This window comes from Lampetra fluviatilis, chromosome 36 (assembly GCF_964198595.1).
Source record: "Lampetra fluviatilis chromosome 36, kcLamFluv1.1, whole genome shotgun sequence".
NCBI lineage: Eukaryota > Metazoa > Chordata > Hyperoartia > Petromyzontiformes > Petromyzontidae > Lampetra > Lampetra fluviatilis.
In genome coordinates, this window is record NC_136310.1 from 9,341,960 (window position 1) to 9,361,791 (window position 19,832).

Here is a 19,832-nt window from a genome sequence, read left to right on the forward strand (position 1 = left end):
GACCCAGGTGTTACGGGTTGAGTGACTGCTGTTGACTGGCAGATTCATACAAAGATCCCCCGAATAGCCTTTGACATACTGGGGGCAAGTGCTGTTAGCAAGGAGCACCTATGAAGGCCGGCACGGCACACGATGGCGTGGGGTGGCCAGCACCACGCCCGGCCGCCTTTGCCTCCCCAAGTGGCGATGTTGTTTTACAGAATCAGAATCTTTATTTAGACCGCAAAATCCGATGATCCGTGAAGCTCTTTTTCACAGACGTCCAGTCTGGAGGGGTCAGAGAGTTACGAAAAAAACGACACAAAAACACGCTCGGAGTTCAACGCGTAGGAGAGCTAAGCAAGTCACGAAATCTGAAGAAATAATAAATGAACAAAAGATTATAAGTGCAGTAAAACCTTGGATTGCGAATAAACTTGGTCTGCGAGTGTTTTGCAAGACGAGCAAAATTTGTAAATAAATTTGGTAAACGAGCGAGGTCTTGCAGTACGAGTACTGTAGTACGTACAGTATACGCTTTGTCTGTCGAGCGCCACGTGATCACAACTGAACCGATGGTTCTTCTCTCTCTCGCTGCGGCATTGTGGGTAATCGTCTCCCATGCTCGGTCTCAGTCGGCGTGCCTCACTCGTATAGTCAACATCCGTGCGAGCGTAGACTGTTTACTAAAGTGTTGTGACCACGAGTTTGTGTACGTAAAGCATTTTAAAAATTTTGTGTCCAAGTGTAGCGACTGTTCTTTAGTAAGTGTCCTGCAAGTGAAAGTCGTCCTACACAATAACCCTCCTCCTCCTCCTCTCTCGTCTCCCTCACACCAGCCACGATTAAATGTAATGAATACATTTGATTACTTGATATTAAACTTAAATAATACAATTATAAAAAAGGTATTTTGTATTCATCATTTTTATATGAATACAGTATTTTTGGGTTATGGAACGAATCATCTGAGTTTCCATGATTTCTTATGGGGAAATTCGCTTTGATATACGAGTGCTTTGGATTACGAACACGTTCCCGGAACGAATTATGCTCGCAATCCAAGGTTTTACTGTACAAATTACTCAAGCACATCAATTATTTCCGATTATTCAACACTAACTCCCATGCTTTGCACATCGCACCAGGTACTACTTTCATCGTCACCAGGTGAGGCCCCGCAGAGCCGCGACGCAGCACTCTTTCAGAAGCGACCTGGCGATCGCAAATGATAGCCCAACCAATCGACTTATCACCCTGTGGAAATGTACAGCAGCCAAATAGTCGAAACGCGTGATGCCGATTCTAAATTGTCGAGGGAAATACCAGAGGCCTCGCAGTAAAATCCACGCGACCACGGGGAGAGAGAGAGAGAGAAACACGCAAACTTCAAATATACAGCAGCAGGCATCAGGGGTCGGGATCGAACCCGCGACCTCCTGCACACCAGGCGAGGTAGTTAACATCTCCTAGCCACCGTGATGATGATGGGGAGAGAGACACGCAAACTCCAAATATACAGCAGCAGGCGTCAGGGTAGGGATCGAACCCACGACCTCCTGTATACCAGGCGAGGTAGTTAACATCTCCTAGCCACCGTGATGATGATGAGATAGAGAGACACGCAAACTCCAAATATACAGCAGCAGGCGTCAGGGGTCGGGATCGAACCCACGACCTCCTGTATACCAGGCGAGGTAGTTAACATCTCCTAGCCACCGTGATGATGATGGGGAGAGAGAGACACGCAAACTCCAAATATACAGCAGCAGGCGTCAGGGGTCGGGATCGAACCCACGACCTCGCGTGTACCAGGCGAGGTAGTTAACATCTCCTAGCCACCGTGATGATGATGATGAGAGACACCGCAAAGTCTACATATACAGCAGCAGGCGTCAGGGTCGGGATCGAACCCACGACCTCCTGTATACCAGGCGAGGTGGTTAACATCTCCTAGCCACCGTGATGATGATGATGAGATAGAGAGACACGCAAACTCCAAATATACAGCAGCAGGCGTCAGGGGTCGGGATCGAACCCACGACCTAGCGTGTACATCAGGCGAGGTAGTCAACATCTCGGCAGCGCGGTGCCCCTCGGCCGAGGGGAGGGTTCTCATCGTCATCCCAGATGTTGGTGTCCGTGAACGGGAATTGTACTCGGGTCGCCATTTCGTTGAATTACCATTTGTGGCCAAGTCGCTTCCCGTTAAATAAAAAGCTGCATAGCTCAGTATAAGAGTTCGTGTCACAGCTGCACTAAGGGGCCGTCCATAAATGACGTCACGCGATTTTGGACGATTTTTGACCCCCCCCCCTCCTCCCTCGTCACACGGCGTCACAAAAAGTCAGACCCCCCCCTCAAATATGACGTCACAAAGCTCTGCCCCCCCCCCCCCAAATAAAACATGCTTCAAATCGCTTTAAACTGTTGTCATTGTAGTGCGTATTTAATGTGGCGCTGCACTCTGATGTTGTAGGAGAAAACATTTACTACGAAGTCTATTTAATTAAGTAGAGCGTGTTGTCTACATTTATTTAAAGTTGCGCATTTTGATGTGACGTCACACATCGTCACACATGTCTGACCCCCCCCTAGGTGCGTGACGTCATTTATGGACGGCCCCCAACCATTGCATGGCGCTGTCCATACCGCCCCTCCCCCCTCCCCCCTCTCACCGGCATCACACAGGAAGCGTCCTCCCCGCGCCTCGAGATGCGGGTGACTCATGGGAGGGGCTCCAACCCCCGGCACCTGGAGGTGGGGGCAAGGGGGGGTGGGAGCAGAGGGGTGGGGGGCAGAGGGGGGGGGCAGAGGGTGGGGGCAGGGGGGGGGTGGGGGCAGGGGGGGTGGGGGCAGAGGGGGTGGGGGCAGGGGGGGTGGGGGCAGGGGGGGATGGGGGCAGAGGGGGTGAGGGCAGGGGGGGATGGGGGCAGAGGGGGGTGGGGGCAGAGGGGGGGTGGGGGCAGAGGGGGTGGGGGCAGAGGGGGGTGGGGGCAGAGGGGGTGGGGGCAGGGGGGGGGTGGGAGCAGAGGGGGGTGGGGGCAGAGGGGGGTGGGGGCAGAGAGGGGTGGGGGCAGAGGGGGGTGGGAGCAGAGAGGGGTGGGGGCATGAGAGGGGGGGGGGTTATGGGCAGTAGGTAACATGAGTGATGGAGTGGGTGGGTCCGATCTCAGTGTCGTTCACGGCAAATTCGCGCGGGACTTTCCGCGTGTCGCAATCCGCGCTTGACTCGCGGTACTGTTGGACTTTCTTTCGCACCGTACGTAGCCAACCGTGCTCCAAAAGACAAAGCGACCCCGTGTAGCCTCCGCATGTTGTTGGGGCCAAGTGCTGTAAGCAAGCAAGCTCCTGCTACGAGATAAAACGGCGCAGCAGTGATAGATGTTGGTGGTGGTGGTTGTGGTGTCGTCAACGCTGTACCCGGTCGCATTTTCGCCTTTAGTCCACACGGCGCCATTCAACTCGGGGGCTGTTTTTTGTCAGTAGCGACTCTGTAAATGAGGGGCCGTCCATAAATGACGTCACGCGATTTTGGCCGATTTTTGACCCCCCCCTCCCCCCCTCGTCACACGGCGTCACAAAGTCAGACCACCCTCCTCAAATATGACGTCACAAAGCTCTGCCCCCCCACCCCCCAAAACCATGTTTCCATTTAGAAAATTAAACATGCTTCAAATCGCTTTAAACTATTGTCATTGTAGTGCGTATTTAATGTGGCGCTGAACTCTGATGTTGTAGGAGAATTTTTTTATTTAAAAGGAGGCGTTGGAAAGCTGACATTTTGCATAAAATTCACTTGAAAATATTCAACGTCTAACTAAAACTGCAGATGTTCAGAATATGATATTGAAATCCTCTTATAATTATAAAATATGAAAAGTAATTATAACTATAATAAAAAAAATACTTGAAACTTTGTAGTAGAATGAAGCAAAATGGAGAGTACAATTATAACAATCACATATTCATTCCACAGAATGAAAAGCCCTGGTAGAATCATTCAAATCAAAATGTTTAATAACAATCATTCAAAAAATTTACAAAAATGTATGCTTCTCCATTCTCCTATGTCGATGTGGTTTTTATTTTTGAAAACTCATTTAAGGCCGAGTCAACCGAGAGGAGGAAGGCTCAGCCGCGGCCGGGGGATGGCCTCGAGCAGTGCGCTAATCACTGCGCCACCGCTCCTCCTTCCAAGATTGTCAGGTAGTGGGGGGGGCAGGCAAACCCCTCCAGCAATGAGGAGTTGTTAGTGTGTAAGGGGTTGTTAGTGTGTAAGGAGTTGTTAGTGTGTAAGGGGTTGTTAGTGAGTGAGGAGTTGTTAGTGAGTGAGGAGTTGTTAGTGAGTGAGGAGTTGTTAGTGAGCGAGGAGTTGTTAGTGAGTAAGGAGTTGTTAGTGAGTAAGGAGTTGTTAGTGTGTAAGGAGTTGTTAGTGAGTGAGGAGTTGTTAGTGAGTGAGGAGTTGTTAGTGAGTGAGGAGTTGTTAGTGAGTAAGGAGTTGTTAGTGAGTAAGGAGTTGTTAGTGAGTGAGGAGTTGTTAGTGAGTGAGGAGTTGTTAGTGAGTAAGGAGTTGTTAGTGAGTGAGGAGTTGTTAGTGAGTGAGGAGTTGTTAGTGAGTGAGGAGTTGTTAGTGAGTGAGGAGTTGTTAGTGAGTGAGGAGTTGTTAGTGAGTGAGGAGTTGTTGGTGAGTGAGGAGTTGTTAGTGAGTGAGGAGTTGTTAGTGAGTGAGGAGTTGTTAGTGAGTGAGGAGTTGTTAGTGAGTGAGGAGTTGTTAGTGAGTGAGGAGTTGTTAGTGAGTGAGGAGTTGTTAGTGAGTAAGGAGTTGTTAGTGAGTGAGGAGTTGTTAGTGTGTAAGAAGTTAGTGTGTGAGGAGTTGTTAGTGTGTAAGGAGTTGTTAGTGTGTAAGGAGTTGTTAGTGTGTAAGGAGTTGTTAGTGAGTAAGGAGTTGTTAGTGAGTAAGGAGTTGTTAGTGTGTAAGAAGTTAGTGTGTAAGGAGTTGTTAGTGTGTAAGGAGTTGTTAGTGTGTAAGGAGTTGTTAGTGAGTAAGGAGTTGTTAGTGTGTAAGGAGTTGTTAGTGAGTGAGGAGTTGTTAGTGAGTAAGGAGTTGTTAGTGTGTAAGGAGTTGTTAGTGAGTAAGGAGTTGTTAGTGAGTAAGGAGTTGTTAGTGTGTAAGGAGTTGTTAGTGTGTAAGGAGTTGTTAGTGTGTAAGGAGTTGTTAGTGAGTAAGGAGTTGTTAGTGTGTAAGGAGTTGTTAGTGTGTAAGGAGTTGTTAGTGAGTAAGGAGTTGTTAGTGTGTAAGGAGTTGTTAGTGAGTAAGGAGTTGTTAGTGAGTAAGGAGTTGTTAGTGTGTAAGGAGTTGTTAGTGAGTGAGGAGTTGTTAGTGAGTAAGGAGTTGTTAGTGTGTAAGGAGTTGTTAGTGAGTAAGGAGTTGTTAGTGTGTAAGGAGTTGTTGGTGAGTAAGGAGTTGTTAGTGTGTAAGGAGTTGTTAGTGAGTGAGGAGTTGTTGGTGAGTAAGGAGTTGTTAGTGAGTGAGGAGTTGTTAGTGAGTGAGGAGTTGTTAGTGTGTAAGGAGTTGTTGGTGAGTAAGGAGTTGTTAGTGAGTAAGGAGTTGTTAGTGAGTAAGGAGTTGTTGGTGAGTAAGGAGTTGTTAGTGAGTGAGGAGTTGTTAGTGAGTGAGGAGTTGTTGGTGAGTAAGGAGTTGTTAGTGAGTAAGGAGTTGTTAGTGAGTGAGGAGTTGTTAGTGAGTGAGGAGTTGTTGGTGAGTAAGGAGTTGTTAGTGTGTAAGGAGTTGTTAGTGAGTAAGGAGTTGTTAGTGAGTGAGGAGTTGTTAGTGAGTGAGGAGTTGTTAGTGAGTGAGGAGTTGTTAGTGTGTAAGGAGTTGTTAGTGAGTAAGGAGTTGTTAGTGTGTAAGGAGTTGTTAGTGAATAAGGAGTTGTTAGTGTGTAAGGAGTTGTTAGTGAGTGAGGAGTTGTTAGCGTGTAAGGAGTTGTTAGTGAATAAGGAGTTGTTAGTGAGTAAGGAGTTGTTAGTGTGTAAGGAGTTGTTAGTGTGTAAGGAGTTGTTAGTGTGTAAGGAGTTGTTAGTGAGTGAGGAGTTGTTAGTGAGTGAGGAGTTGTTAGTGAGTAAGGAGTTGTTAGTGTGTAAGGAGTTGTTAGTGAGTGAGGAGTTGTTAGTGTGTAAGGAGTTGTTAGTGAGTGAGGAGTTGTTAGTGAGTGAGGAGTTGTTAGTGTGTAAGGAGTTGTTAGTGAGTGAGGAGTTGTTAGTGTGTAAGGAGTTGTTAGTGTGTAAGGAGTTGTTAGTGTGTAAGGAGTTGTTAGTGAGTAAGGAGTTGTTAGTGAGTGAGGAGTTGTTAGTGTGTAAGGAGTTGTTAGTGAGTGAGGAGTTGTTAGTGTGTAAGGAGTTGTTAGTGAGTGAGGAGTTGTTAGTGTGTAAGGAGTTGTTAGTGTGTAAGGAGTTGTTAGTGAGTGAGGAGTTGTTAGTGAGTAAGGAGTTGTTAGTGAGTGAGGAGTTGTTAGTGTGTAAGGAGTTGTTAGTGAGTGAGGAGTTGTTAGTGTGTAAGGAGTTGTTAGTGAGTGAGGAGTTGTTAGTGAGTGAGGAGTTGTTAGTGAGTGAGGAGTTGTTAGTGAGTAAGGAGTTGTTAGTGAGTGAGGAGTTGTTAGTGAGTGAGGAGTTGTTAGTGAGTAAGGAGTTGTTAGTGAGTGAGGAGTTGTTAGTGAGTAAGGAGTTGTTAGTGAGTAAGGAGTTGTTAGTGAGTAAGGAGTTGTTAGTGAGTGAGGAGTTGTTAGTGAGTAAGGAGTTGTTAGTGAGTGAGGAGTTGTTAGTGAGTAAGGAGTTGTTAGTGAGTGAGGAGTTGTTAGTGAGTAAGGAGTTGTTAGTGAGTAAGGAGTTGTTAGTGTGTAAGGAGTTGTTAGTGAGTGAGGAGTTGTTAGTGTGTAAGGAGTTGTTAGTGAGTGAGGAGTTGTTAGTGTGTAAGGAGTTGTTAGTGAGTAAGGAGTTGTTAGTGAGTGAGGAGTTGTTAGTGAGTAAGGAGTTGTTAGTGAGTAAGGAGTTGTTAGTGAGTGAGGAGTTGTTAGTGAGTAAGGAGTTGTTAGTGAGTGAGGAGTTGTTAGTGAGTAAGGAGTTGTTAGTGAGTGAGGAGTTGTTAGTGAGTAAGGAGTTGTTAGTGAGTAAGGAGTTGTTAGTGAGTGAGGAGTTGTTAGTGAGTGAGGAGTTGTTAGTGAGTAAGGAGTTGTTAGTGAGTGAGGAGTTGTTAGTGAGTGAGGAGTTGTTAGTGAGTAAGGAGTTGTTAGTGAGTAAGGAGTTGTTAGTGAGTGAGGAGTTGTTAGTGTGTAAGGAGTTGTTAGTGTGTAAGGAGTTGTTAGTGAGTAAGGAGTTGTTAGTGTGTAAGGAGTTGTTAGTGTGTAAGGAGTTGTTAGTGAGTGAGGAGTTGTTAGTGTGTAAGGAGTTGTTAGTGTGTAAGGAGTTGTTAGTGAGTGAGGAGTTGTTAGTGAGTAAGGAGTTGTTAGTGAGTGAGGAGTTGTTAGTAAGTAAGGAGTTGTTAGTGAGTAAGGAGTTGTTAGTGAGTAAGGAGTTGTTAGTGAGTGAGGAGTTGTTAGTAAGTAAGGAGTTGTTAGTGAGAAAGGAGTTGTTAGTGTGTAAGGAGTTGTTAGTGAGTAAGGAGTTGTTAGTGAGTAAGGAGTTGTTAGTGAGTGAGGAGTTGTTAGTGAGTAAGGAGTTGTTAGTGAGTAAGGAGTTGTTAGTGAGTAAGGAGTTGTTAGTGAGTGAGGAGTTGTTAGTGAGTAAGGAGTTGTTAGTGAGTAAGGAGTTGTTAGTGAGTGAGGAGTTGTTAGTGAGTAAGGAGTTGTTAGTGAGTGAGGAGTTGTTAGTGAGTAAGGAGTTGTTAGTGAGTGAGGAGTTGTTAGTGAGTAAGGAGTTGTTAGTGAGTGAGGAGTTGTTAGTGAGTAAGGAGTTGTTAGTGAGTGAGGAGTTGTTAGTGAGTAAGGAGTTGTTAGTGAGTGAGGAGTTGTTAGTGAGTAAGGAGTTGTTAGTGAGTGAGGAGTTGTTAGTGAGTAAGGAGTTGTTAGTGAGTGAGGAGTTGTTGGTGAGTGAGGAGTTGTTGGTGAGTGAGGAGTTGTTAGTGAGTGAGGAGTTGTTAGTGAGTGAGGAGTTGTTAGTGAGTGAGGAGTTGTTGGTGAGTGAGGAGTTGTTGGTGAGTGAGGAGTTGTTAGTGAGTGAGGAGTTGTTAGTGAGTGAGGAGTTGTTAGTGTGTAAGGAGTTGTTAGTGTGTAATGAGTTGTTAGTGTGTAATGAGTTGTTAGTGTGTAATGAGTTGTTAGTGTGTAATGAGTTGTTAGTGTGTAATGAGTTGTTAGTGTGTAATGAGTTGTTAGTGTGTAATGAGTTGTTAGTGAGTAAGGAGTTGTTAGTGAGTAATGAGTTGTTAGTGAGTAAGGAGTTGTTAGTGTGTAATGAGTTGTTAGTGTGTAATGAGTTGTTAGTGTGTAATGAGTTGTTAGTGTGTAATGAGTTGTTAGTGTGTAATGAGTTGTTAGTGTGTAATGAGTTGTTAGTGTGTAATGAGTTGTTAGTGTGTAATGAGTTGTTAGTGAGTAAGGAGTTGTTAGTGAGTGAGGAGTTGTTAGTGAGTAAGGAGTTGTTAGTGAGTAAGGAGTTGTTAGTGTGTAATGAGTTGTTAGTGAGTAATGAGTTGTTAGTGAGTAGGGAGTTGTTAGCGAGTAAGGAGTTGTTAGTGAGTGAGGAGTTGTTAGTGAGTAAGGAGTTGTTAGTGTGTAATGAGTTGTTAGTGAGTAAGGAGTTGTTAGTGAGTGAGGAGTTGTTAGTGAGTGAGGAGTTGTTAGTGAGTAAGGAGTTGTTAGTGAGTGAGGAGTTGTTAGTGAGTGAGGAGTTGTTAGTGAGTGAGGAGTTGTTAGTGAGTGAGGAGTTGTTAGTGAGTGAGGAGTTGTTAGTGAGTGAGGAGTTGTTAGTGAGTGAGGAGTTGTTAGTGAGTGAGGAGTTGATAGTGAGTGAGGAGTTGTTGGTGAGTGAGGAGTTGTTAGTGAGTGAGGAGTTGTTAGTGAGTGAGGAGTTGTTAGTGAGTAAGGAGTTGTTAGTGAGTGAGGAGTTGTTAGTGAGTAAGGAGTTGTTAGTGAGTGAGGAGTTGTTAGTGAGTGAGGAGTTGTTAGTGAGTAAGGAGTTGTTAGTGAGTAAGGAGTTGTTAGTGAGTAAGGAGTTGTTAGTGAGTGAGGAGTTGTTAGTGAGTAAGGAGTTGTTAGTGAGTGAGGAGTTGTTAGTGAGGAGTTGTTAGTGAGTAAGGAGTTGTTAGTGAGGAGTTGTTAGTGAGTGAGGAGTTGTTAGTGAGTGAGGAGTTGTTAGTGAGTAAGGAGTTGTTAGTGAGGAGTTGTTAGTGAGGAGTTGTTAGTGAGTGAGGAGTTGTTAGTGAGTGAGGAGTTGTTAGTGAGTAAGGAGTTGTTAGTGAGGAGTTGTTAGTGAGTGAGGAGTTGTTAGTGTGTAAGGAGTTGTTAGTGTGTAAGGAGTTGTTAGTGAGGAGTTGTTAGTGAGTGAGGAGTTGTTAGTGTGTAAGGAGTTGTTAGTGAGTGAGGAGTTGTTAGTGTGTAAGGAGTTGTTAGTGAGGAGTTGTTAGTGAGTGAGGAGTTGTTAGTGAGGAGTTGTTAGTGAGTAAGGAGTTGTTAGTGAGTAAGGAGTTGTTAGTGAGTGAGGAGTTGTTAGTGTGTAAGGAGTTGTTAGTGAGTGAGGAGTTGTTAGTGAGGAGTTGTTAGTGAGGAGTTGTTAGTGAGTGAGGAGTTGTTAGTGAGTAAGGAGTTGTTAGTGAGTAAGGAGTTGTTAGTGAGTAAGGAGTTGTTAGTGAGGAGTTGTTAGTGAGTAAGGAGTTGTTAGTGAGTAAGGAGTTGTTAGTGAGTAAGGAGTTGTTAGTGAGTAAGGAGTTGTTAGTGAGGAGTTGTTAGTGAGTAAGGAGTTGTTAGTGAGTGAGGAGTTGTTAGTGAGGAGTTGTTAGTGAGTAAGGAGTTGTTAGTGAGTAAGGAGTTGTTAGTGAGGAGTTGTTAGTGAGTAAGGAGTTGTTAGTGAGGAGTTGTTAGTGAGTGAGGAGTTGTTAGTGAGGAGTTGTTAGTGAGGAGTTGTTAGTGAGTAAGGAGTTGTTAGTGAGTAAGGAGTTGTTAGTGAGGAGTTGTTAGTGAGTGAGGAGTTGTTAGTGAGGAGTTGTTAGTGAGTAAGGAGTTGTTAGTGAGTAAGGAGTTGTTAGTGAGGAGTTGTTAGTGAGTAAGGAGTTGTTAGTGAGTGAGGAGTTGTTAGTGAGTAAGGAGTTGTTAGTGAGTAAGGAGTTGTTAGTGAGTAAGGAGTTGTTAGTGAGTGAGGAGTTGTTAGTGAGTAAGGAGTTGTTAGTGAGGAGTTGTTAGTGAGTAAGGAGTTGTTAGTGAGTAAGGAGTTGTTAGTGAGTAAGGAGTTGTTAGTGAGGAGTTGTTAGTGAGTAAGGAGTTGTTAGTGAGTGAGGAGTTGTTAGTGAGTAAGGAGTTGTTAGTGAGTGAGGAGTTGTTAGTGAGTGAGGAGTTGTTAGTGAGTGAGGAGTTGTTAGTGAGTGAGGAGTTGTTAGTGAGTAATGAGTTGTTAGTGAGTGAGGAGTTGTTGGTGAGTGAGGAGTTGTTAGTGAGTAAGGAGTTGTTAGTGAGTGAGGAGTTGTTAGTGAGTGAGGAGTTGTTAGTGAGTGAGGAATTTTTAGTGAGTGAGGAGTTGTTAGTGTGTAAGGAGTTGTTGGGTGAGTGAGGAGTTGTTAGTGAGTGAGGAGTTGTTAGTGAGTGAGGAGTTGTTAGTGAGTGAGGAGTTGTTAGTGAGTGAGGAGTTGTTAGTGTGTAAGGAGTTGTTAGTGAGTGAGGAGTTGTTAGTGAGTGAGGAGTTGTTAGTGAGTGAGGAGTTGTTAGTGTGTAAGGAGTTGTTGGTGAGTAAGGAGTTGTTAGTGAGTGAGGAGTTGTTAGTGAGTAAGGAGTTGTTAGTGAGTGAGGAGTTGTTAGTGAGGAGTTGTTAGTGTGTAAGGAGTTGTTAGTGTGTAAGGAGTTGTTAGTGAGTGAGGAGTTGTTAGTGAGTGAGGAGTTGTTAGTGAGTGAGGAGTTGTTAGTGTGTAAGGAGTTGTTAGTGAGTGAGGAGTTGTTAGTGAGTGAGGAGTTGTTAGTGAGTGAGGAGTTGTTAGTGTGTAAGGAGTTGTTAGTGTGTAAGGAGTTGTTAGTGAGTGAGGAGTTGTTAGTGAGTGAGGAGTTGTTAGTGTGTAAGGAGTTGTTAGTGAGTGAGGAGTTGTTAGTGAGTAAGGAGTTGTTAGTGAGTGAGGAGTTGTTAGTGAGTGAGGAGTTGTTAGTGAGTGAGGAGTTGTTAGTGAGTGAGGAGTTGTTAGTGAGTAAGGAGTTGTTAGTGAGTGAGGAGTTGTTAGTGAGTAAGGAGTTGTTAGTGAGTGAGGAGTTGTTAGTGAGTAAGGAGTTGTTAGTGAGTGAGGAGTTGTTAGTGAGTAAGGAGTTGTTAGTGAGTGAGGAGTTGTTAGTGAGTGAGGAGTTGTTAGTGAGTAAGGAGTTGTTAGTGAGTGAGGAGTTGTTAGTGAGTGAGGAGTTGTTAGTGAGTGAGGAGTTGTTAGTGAGTGAGGAGTTGTTAGTGAGTGAGGAGTTGTTAGTGAGTAAGGAGTTGTTGGTGAGTGAGGAGTTGTTAGTGAGTGAGGAGTTGTTAGTGAGTAGGGAGTTGTTAGTGAGTGAGGAGTTGTTAGTGAGTAAGGAGTTGTTGGTGAGTGAGGAGTTGTTAGTGAGTGAGGAGTTGTTAGTGAGTGAGGAGTTGTTGGTGAGTGAGGAGTTGTTAGTGAGTGAGGAGTTGTTAGTGTGTAAGGAGTTGTTAGTGAGTGAGGAGTTGTTAGTGAGTGAGGAGTTGTTAGTGAGTGAGGAGTTGTTAGTGTGTAAGGAGTTGTTAGTGAGTGAGGAGTTGTTAGTGAGTGAGGAGTTGTTAGTGAGTGAGGAGTTGTTAGTGTGTAAGGAGTTGTTAGTGAGTAAGGAGTTGTTAGTAAGGAGTTGTTAGTGTGTAAGGAGTTGTTAGTGAGTAAGGAGTTGTTAGTGAGTGAGGAGTTGTTAGTGAGTGAGGAGTTGTTAGTGAGTAAGGAGTTGTTAGTAAGGAGTTGTTAGTGAGTGAGGAGTTGTTAGTAAGGAGTTGTTAGTGTGTAAGGAGTTGTTAGTGAGTGAGGAGTTGTTAGTGTGTAAGGAGTTGTTAGTGTGTAAGGAGTTGTTAGTGTGTAAGGAGTTGTTAGTGTGTAAGGAGTTGTTAGTGTGTAAGGAGTTGTTAGTGTGTAAGGAGTTGTTAGTGAGTAAGGAGTTGTTAGTGTGTAAGGAGTTGTTAGTGAGTAAGGAGTTGTTAGTGAGTAAGGAGTTGTTAGTGAGTGAGGAGTTGTTAGTGAGTGAGGAGTTGTTAGTGAGTGAGGAGTTGTTAGTGTGTAAGGAGTTGTTAGTGTGTAAGGAGTTGTTAGTGAGTAAGGAGTTGTTAGTGTGTAAGGAGTTGTTAGTGAGTAAGGAGTTGTTAGTGTGTAAGGAGTTGTTAGTGAGTGAGGAGTTGTTAGTGAGTAAGGAGTTGTTAGTGAGTAAGGAGTTGTTAGTGTGTAAGGAGTTGTTAGTGTGTAAGGAGTTGTTAGTGAGTAAGGAGTTGTTAGTGTGTAAGGAGTTGTTAGTGAGTAAGGAGTTGTTAGTGTGTAAGGAGTTGTTAGTGTGTAAGGAGTTGTTAGTGTGTAAGGAGTTGTTAGTGAGTGAGGAGTTGTTAGTGAGTAAGGAGTTGTTAGTGAGTAAGGAGTTGTTAGTGTGTAAGGAGTTGTTAGTGTGTAAGGAGTTGTTAGTGAGTAAGGAGTTGTTAGTGTGTAAGGAGTTGTTGGTGAGTGAGGAGTTGTTAGTGAGTGAGGAGTTGTTAGTGAGTAAGGAGTTGTTAGTGAGTGAGGAGTTGTTAGTGAGTGAGGAGTTGTTAGTGAGTAAGGAGTTGTTAGTGAGTGAGGAGTTGTTAGTGAGTGAGGAGTTGTTGGTGAGTGAGGAGTTGTTAGTGAGTGAGGAGTTGTTAGTGAGTAAGGAGTTGTTAGTGAGTGAGGAGTTGTTAGTGAGTAAGGAGTTGTTAGTGAGTGAGGAGTTGTTAGTGAGTGAGGAGTTGTTAGTGAGTAAGGAGTTGTTAGTGAGTGAGGAGTTGTTAGTGAGTAAGGAGTTGTTAGTGAGTGAGGAGTTGTTAGTGAGTGAGGAGTTGTTAGTGAGTAAGGAGTTGTTAGTGAGTGAGGAGTTGTTAGTGAGTGAGGAGTTGTTGGTGAGTGAGGAGTTGTTAGTGAGTGAGGAGTTGTTAGTGAGTAAGGAGTTGTTGGTGAGTGAGGAGTTGTTAGCGAGTAAGGAGTTGTTAGTGAGTGAGGAGTTGTTAGTGAGTAAGGAGTTGTTGGTGAGTGAGGAGTTGTTGGTGAGTGAGGAGTTGTTAGCGAGTAAGGAGTTGTTAGTGAGTAAGGAGTTGTTGGTGAGTGAGGAGTTGTTAGCGAGTAAGGAGTTGTTAGTGAGTGAGGAGTTGTTGGTGAGTGAGGAGTTGTTAGCGAGTAAGGAGTTGTTAGTGAGTAAGGAGTTGTTGGTGAGTGAGGAGTTGTTGGTGAGTGAGGAGTTGTTAGCGAGTAAGGAGTTGTTAGTGAGTAAGGAGTTGTTGGTGAGTGAGGAGTTGTTAGCGAGTAAGGAGTTGTTGGTGAGTGAGGAGTTGTTAGCGAGTAAGGAGTTGTTAGTGAGTAAGGAGTTGTTGGTGAGTGAGGAGTTGTTGGTGAGTGAGGAGTTGTTAGCGAGTAAGGAGTTGTTAGTGAGTAAGGAGTTGTTGGTGAGTGAGGAGTTGTTAGCGAGTAAGGAGTTGTTAGTGAGTGAGGAGTTGTTGGTGAGTGAGGAGTTGTTAGCGAGTAAGGAGTTGTTAGTGAGTAAGGAGTTGTTGGTGAGTGAGGAGTTGTTAGCGAGTAAGGAGTTGTTAGTGAGTAAGGAGTTGTTAGTGAGTGAGGAGTTGTTGGTGAGTGAGGAGTTGTTAGCGAGTAAGGAGTTGTTAGTGAGTAAGGAGTTGTTGGTGAGTGAGGAGTTGTTAGCGAGTAAGGAGTTGTTAGTGAGTAAGGAGTTGTTAGTGAGTGAGGAGTTGTTGGTGAGTGAGGAGTTGTTAGTGAGTAAGGAGTTGTTAGTGAGTAAGGAGTTGTTAGTGAGTGAGGAGTTGTTAGTGAGTAAGGAGTTGTTAGTGAGTAAGGAGTTGTTAGTGAGTAAGGAGTTGTTAGTGAGTAAGGAGTTGTTAGTGAGTGAGGAGTTGTTGGTGAGTGAGGAGTTGTTAGTGAGTGAGGAGTTGTTAGTGAGTAAGGAGTTGTTAGTGAGTGAGGAGTTGTTGGTGAGTGAGGAGTTGTTAGCGAGTAAGGAGTTGTTAGTGAGTAAGGAGTTGTTAGTGAGTAAGGAGTTGTTAGTGAGTAAGGAGTTGTTAGTGAGTGAGGAGTTGTTAGTGAGTAAGGAGTTGTTAGTGAGTAAGGAGTTGTTAGTGAGTAAGGAGTTGTTAGTGAGTGAGGAGTTGTTAGTGAGTAAGGAGTTGTTAGTGTGTAAGGAGTTGTTAGTGAGTAAGGAGTTGTTAGTGAGTAAGGAGTTGTTAGTGAGTGAGGAGTTGTTAGTGAGTAAGGAGTTGTTAGTGAGTAAGGAGTTGTTAGTGAGTAAGGAGTTGTTAGTGAGTGAGGAGTTGTTAGTGAGTAAGGAGTTGTTAGTGAGTAAGGAGTTGTTAGTGAGTAAGGAGTTGTTAGTGAGTAGGGAGTTGTTAGTGAGTAAGGAGTTGTTAGTGTGTAAGGAGTTGTTAGTGAGTAAGGAGTTGTTAGTGAGTAAGGAGTTGTTAGTGTGTAAGGAGTTGTTAGTGAGTAGGGAGTTGTTAGTGAGTAAGGAGTTGTTAGTGAGTGAGGAGTTGTTAGTGAGTGAGGAGTTGTTAGTGAGTGAGGAGTTGTTAGTGAGTGAGGAGTTGTTAGTGAGTGAGGAGTTGTTAGTGAGTGAGGAGTTGTTAGTGAGTAAGGAGTTGTTAGTGAGTAAGGAGTTGTTGGTGAGTGAGGAGTTGTTAGTGAGTAAGGAGTTGTTAGTGAGTGAGGAGTTGTTAGTGAGTAAGGAGTTGTTAGTGAGTAAGGAGTTGTTAGTGAGTGAGGAGTTGTTAGTGAGTGAGGAGTTGTTAGTGAGTAAGGAGTTGTTGTGAGTGAGGAGTTGTTAGTGAGTAAGGAGTTGTTAGTGAGTGAGGAGTTGTTAGTGAGTAAGGAGTTGTTAGTGAGTAAGGAGTTGTTAGTGAGTAAGGAGTTGTTAGTGAGTGAGGAGTTGTTAGTGAGTAAGGAGTTGTTAGTGAGTAAGGAGTTGTTAGTGATAAGGAGTTGTTAGTGAGTAAGGAGTTGTTAGTGTGTAAGGAGTTGTTAGTGAGTGAGGAGTTGTTAGTGAGTAAGGAGTTGTTAGTGAGTAAAGAGTTGTTAGTGAGTGAGGAGTTGTTAGTGAGTAAGGAGTTGTTAGTGAGTAAGGAGTTGTTAGTGAGTAAGGAGTTGTTGGTGAGTGAGGAGTTGTTAGTGAGTGAGGAGTTGTTAGTGAGTAAGGAGTTGTTAGTGTGTAAGGAGTTGTTAGTGAGTAAGGAGTTGTTAGTGAGTAAGGAGTTGTTAGCGAGTGAGGAGTTGTTAGTGAGTGAGGAGTTGTTAGTGAGTAAGGAGTTGTTAGTGAGTAAGGAGTTGTTAGTGTGTAAGGAGTTGTTAGTGAGTAAGGAGTTGTTAGTGTGTAAGGAGTTGTTAGTGAGTAAGGAGTTGTTAGTGAGTGAGGAGTTGTTAGTGAGTGAGGAGTTGTTAGTGTGTAAGGAGTTGTTAGTGAGTAAGGAGTTGTTAGTGTGTAAGGAGTTGTTAGTGAGTAAGGAGTTGTTAGTGAGTGAGGAGTTGTTAGTGAGTGAGGAGTTGTTAGTGAGTAAGGAGTTGTTAGTGTGTAAGGAGTTGTTAGTGAGTGAGGAGTTGTTAGTGAGTGAGGAGTTGTTAGTGAGTAAGGAGTTGTTAGTGAGTAAGGAGTTGTTAGTGTGTAAGGAGTTGTTAGTGAGTGAGGAGTTGTTAGTGTGTAAGGAGTTGTTAGTGAGTAAGGAGTTGTTAGTGTGTAAGGAGTTGTTGGTGAGTAAGGAGTTGTTAGTGTGTAAGGAGTTGTTAGTGAGTAAGGAGTTGTTAGTGTGTAAGGAGTTGTTGGTGAGTGAGGAGTTGTTAGTGAGTAAGGAGTTGTTAGTGAGTAAGGAGTTGTTAGTGTGTAAGGAGTTGTTAGTGTGTAAGGAGTTGTTGGTGAGTAAGGAGTTGTTAGTGAGTAAGGAGTTGTTAGTGTGTAAGGAGTTGTTAGTGTGTAAGGAGTTGTTGGTGAGTAAGGAGTTGTTAGTGAGCAAGGAGTTGTTAGTGAGTAAGGAGTTGTTAGTGTGTAAGGAGTTGTTAGTGAGTAAGGAGTTGTTAGTGAGTAAGGAGTTGTTAGTGAGTAAGGAGTTGTTAGTGTGTAAGGAGTTGTTGGTGAGTGAGGAGTTGTTAGTGAGTAAGGAGTTGTTAGTGAGTGAGGAGTTGTTAGTGAGTGAGGAGTTGTTAGTGAGTAAGGAGTTGTTAGTGAGTGAGGAGTTGTTAGTGAGTAAGGAGTTGTTAGTGAGTAAGGAGTTGTTAGTGAGTGAGGAGTTGTTAGTGAGTAAGGAGTTGTTAGTGTGTAAGGAGTTGTTAGTGAGTGAGGAGTTGTTAGTGAGTAAGGAGTTGTTAGTGAGTGAGGAGTTGTTAGTGAGTAAGGAGTTGTTAGTGAGTAAGGAGTTGTTAGTGTGTAAGGAGTTGTTAGTGAGTGAGGAGTTGTTAGTGAGTGAGGAGTTGTTAGTGAGTAAGGAGTTGTTAGTGAGTAAGGAGTTGTTAGTGTGTAAGGAGTTGTTAGTGAGTGAGGAGTTGTTAGTGAGTGAGGAGTTGTTAGTGAGTAAGGAGTTGTTAGTGAGTAGGGAGTTGTTAGTGTGTAAGGAGTTGTTAGTGAGTAAGGAGTTGTTAGTGAGTAAGGAGTTGTTAGTGTGTAAGGAGTTGTTAGTGAGTAAGGAGTTGTTAGTGAGTGAGGAGTTGTTAGTGTGTAAGGAGTTGTTAGTGAGTAAGGAGTTGTTAGTGAGTGAGGAGTTGTTAGTGAGTAAGGAGTTGTTAGTAAGTAAGGAGTTGTTAGTGAGTAAGGAGTTGTTAGTGAGTAAGGAGTTGTTAGTGAGTGAGGAGTTGTTAGTGAGTAAGGAGTTGTTGGTGAGTAAGGAGTTGTTAGTGTGTAAGAAGTTGTTAGTGTGTAAGAAGTTGTTAGTGAGTAAGGAGTTGTTAGTGAGTGAGGAGTTGTTAGTGAGTAAGGGGTTGTTAGTGAGTAAGGAGTTGTTAGTGAGTAAGGAGTTGTTAGTGAGTAAGGAGTTGTTAGTGTGTAAGAAGTTGTTAGTGAGTAAGGAGTTGTTAGTGAGTGAGGAGTTGTTAGTGAGTAAGGAGTTGTTAGTGAGTAGGGAGTTGTTAGTGAGTGAGGAGTTGTTAGTGAGTAAGGAGTTGTTAGTGAGTGAGGAGTTGTTAGTGAGTAAGGAGTTGTTAGTGAGTAGGGAGTTGTTAGTGAGTGAGGAGTTGTTAGTGAGTAAGGAGTTGTCCCTTGCTTTTTATTCGACGCGTGTGTGCCGATGACGCAGCCATCGATCGAGGGTCGAATTCGAACCGCGTCGTGTGATTATCGGCATCGCGCTCGCTGGAGCTGTGATGCCGACAGGGAAGTCGTGTCCTGTAGACGCGACTGCGCACAATTCTGTGAGTCACTTATAACTACTTTGCCGTTACCTATTGCCAATTATGGACTCAGACTATTGTCCTATCATCTCATATTACTAATAAACCCCAATGATCCGATCGAAATGAGGAATTTCGATCGCATCATGGGGGGGGGGGGGGGGGCACGTGCCACACCACCACCCCCCACTGGCACCCACTAAACCGGGGAGTTGCAGGGGGGGGGGGGGGGTCGTCAATTCCACATTCCTGCGGCGTGAGCCAGTTGATGCTCAGGCCGACCGCCGACAGAGCGACGACGCAGAAGGTGGTAGGGAGAGCGGTGCGTGACTCACCACGAATGAGGCGAGCGTGGTGAGGGCGGTGATGGCGAAGAGACACTCCCCCATCTCTCTCTTGAAATCACCTCCTCGTCCTCCACGGAGCTCCTTCTCGCCGTGGTGGCTGGGAGCGGTGGGACGCGGTCGCTGTGGTTGGGAGCGGTGGGACTCTCTCTCGAAGCGGTCAATGTAGTTGTCCCAGCCCCACCCCGGGCGGTGCTACACCTCCTGAAGTTGGCAACCTCCGATGGAGATTTAAACTCGGGACAACTCTCCGACCACTCTCCTCCTCCTCCTCTAAGGTGCCGTTGAAGTCCCTCTCGGCCACAAACTCGCCGCAGTCGACATCGGCAGCAGCGAGCGAGCGAGTTAGCGAGTTGCTGTGGCCGCTCTCGGAGAATCGCGAGCGAGCCGCGTGGCGACTGGTGGCGAGCTGAGCGATAAGGCGGCGGCGCAGGAGGATAATGAGGAGCAGGAGGCGACGTGTAGGCGGTCACATCTCTCTCACCACGCCCCTTTCTCCTCTCAACCCCGCCCCCTCCTCCCACCACGCCCCCTCCTCCTACTCCCACCCCCCTCCTACTCCTCCCACCCCCCTCCTACTCCTCCCACCCCCCTCCTACTCCCACCTCCTCCCACCCCCCTCCTCCTCTCACCCCCTCCTCCTCCTCCCACCCCCCTCCTCCTCTCACCCCCCTCCTCCTCCTCCCACCCCCCTCCTCCTCTCACCCCCTCCTCCTCCTCCCACCCCCCTCCTCCTCTCACCCCCCTCCTCCTCCTCCCACCCCCCTCCTCCTCTCACCCCCTCCTCCTCCCTTCCCCCTCCTCCTCCCACCTCTTCCAACCCCCCATCCTCCCACCCCCTCATCCTCCCACCCCCTCATCCTCCCACCCCCCTCCTCCTCCCACCCCCTCCTCCTCCCACCCCCCTCCTCCTCCCACCCCCCTCATCCTCCCACCCCCTCATCCTCCCACCCCCCTCATCCTCCCACCCCCTCATCCTCCCACCCCCCTCATCCTCCCACCCCCCTCCTCCTCCCATCCCCCTCCTACTCCCACCTCTTCCAACCCCCCCTCATCCTCCCACCCCCCTCATCCTCCCACCCCCCTCATCCTACCCACCCCTCCTCCTCCCACCCCCCTCATCCTCCTCCCACCCCCCTCCTCCTCCTACCCCTACAAATAAACGAACGAAGATGTAATTCTTTTATTCCCCCCCTCCCCCCGTGTTTCATTGCTTTCATGGCTTTATTTTTGCGATTTCGAAAAGTTTTTTGGTTTGGCCATGTTTGTTTGTTGTAGTACGGAGTTAGACTGATGGCCTTAATCTATATTGTCTTGTGGTTGTTGTTTGACTTGCATCCCACTGGGATTTTTGCACACAGTGTTGGTGTAAGGTGCTTTTTCTGCAATATTTTGCTGTCTTTTCTTGGATTTTCTGTTTGCACTTAGTCACGTAGTCACTTTAAGATGTTTTCTTGTTCATGTTTTTGTTTTTTTGTTTGTTGCGGTTGCACCCGATTCGAGAGCCGAATGGCTCACAGGGCTATACCTAATACATGAAACTGAATCCTTTCTAAGAAGCTCGCTCGACCCAATCGGCTGCGTCCACTCCTCTCGATGACACCACCCACCGGTCAAACGGTGACGCCCCCCCCCGTCCCGACCTGAGGCACGACCCCCTGACCCATAGGCGGAGTTTGACTTTGGGGGGTGGGTGGGCAGGGGTCAGAGGTCGCAACCGGGTATCCGATACCCGTACTCTACCCGATACC

General features: G+C 45.6%; 1 protein-coding gene across 1 annotated transcript in view; it reads right to left on the minus strand.

The window, feature by feature from the left end:
* The window catches only part of LOC144945087 (uncharacterized), a 31,712-nt gene extending 13,206 nt beyond the window's left edge, over nucleotides 1-18,506 (minus strand). The window contains exons 1-2 of the mRNA XM_078873330.1: nucleotides 18,073-18,506; nucleotides 2,658-2,733 (exon numbers count right to left, since the gene is read on the minus strand). Coding sequence (XP_078729456.1) covers nucleotides 2,658-2,733; nucleotides 18,073-18,126 — 130 coding nt within the window. The 5' untranslated portion in view covers nucleotides 18,127-18,506. The remainder of the gene's footprint in view (nucleotides 1-2,657; nucleotides 2,734-18,072) is intronic.
* Between the last annotated feature and the right edge of the window lie 1,326 nt (nucleotides 18,507-19,832).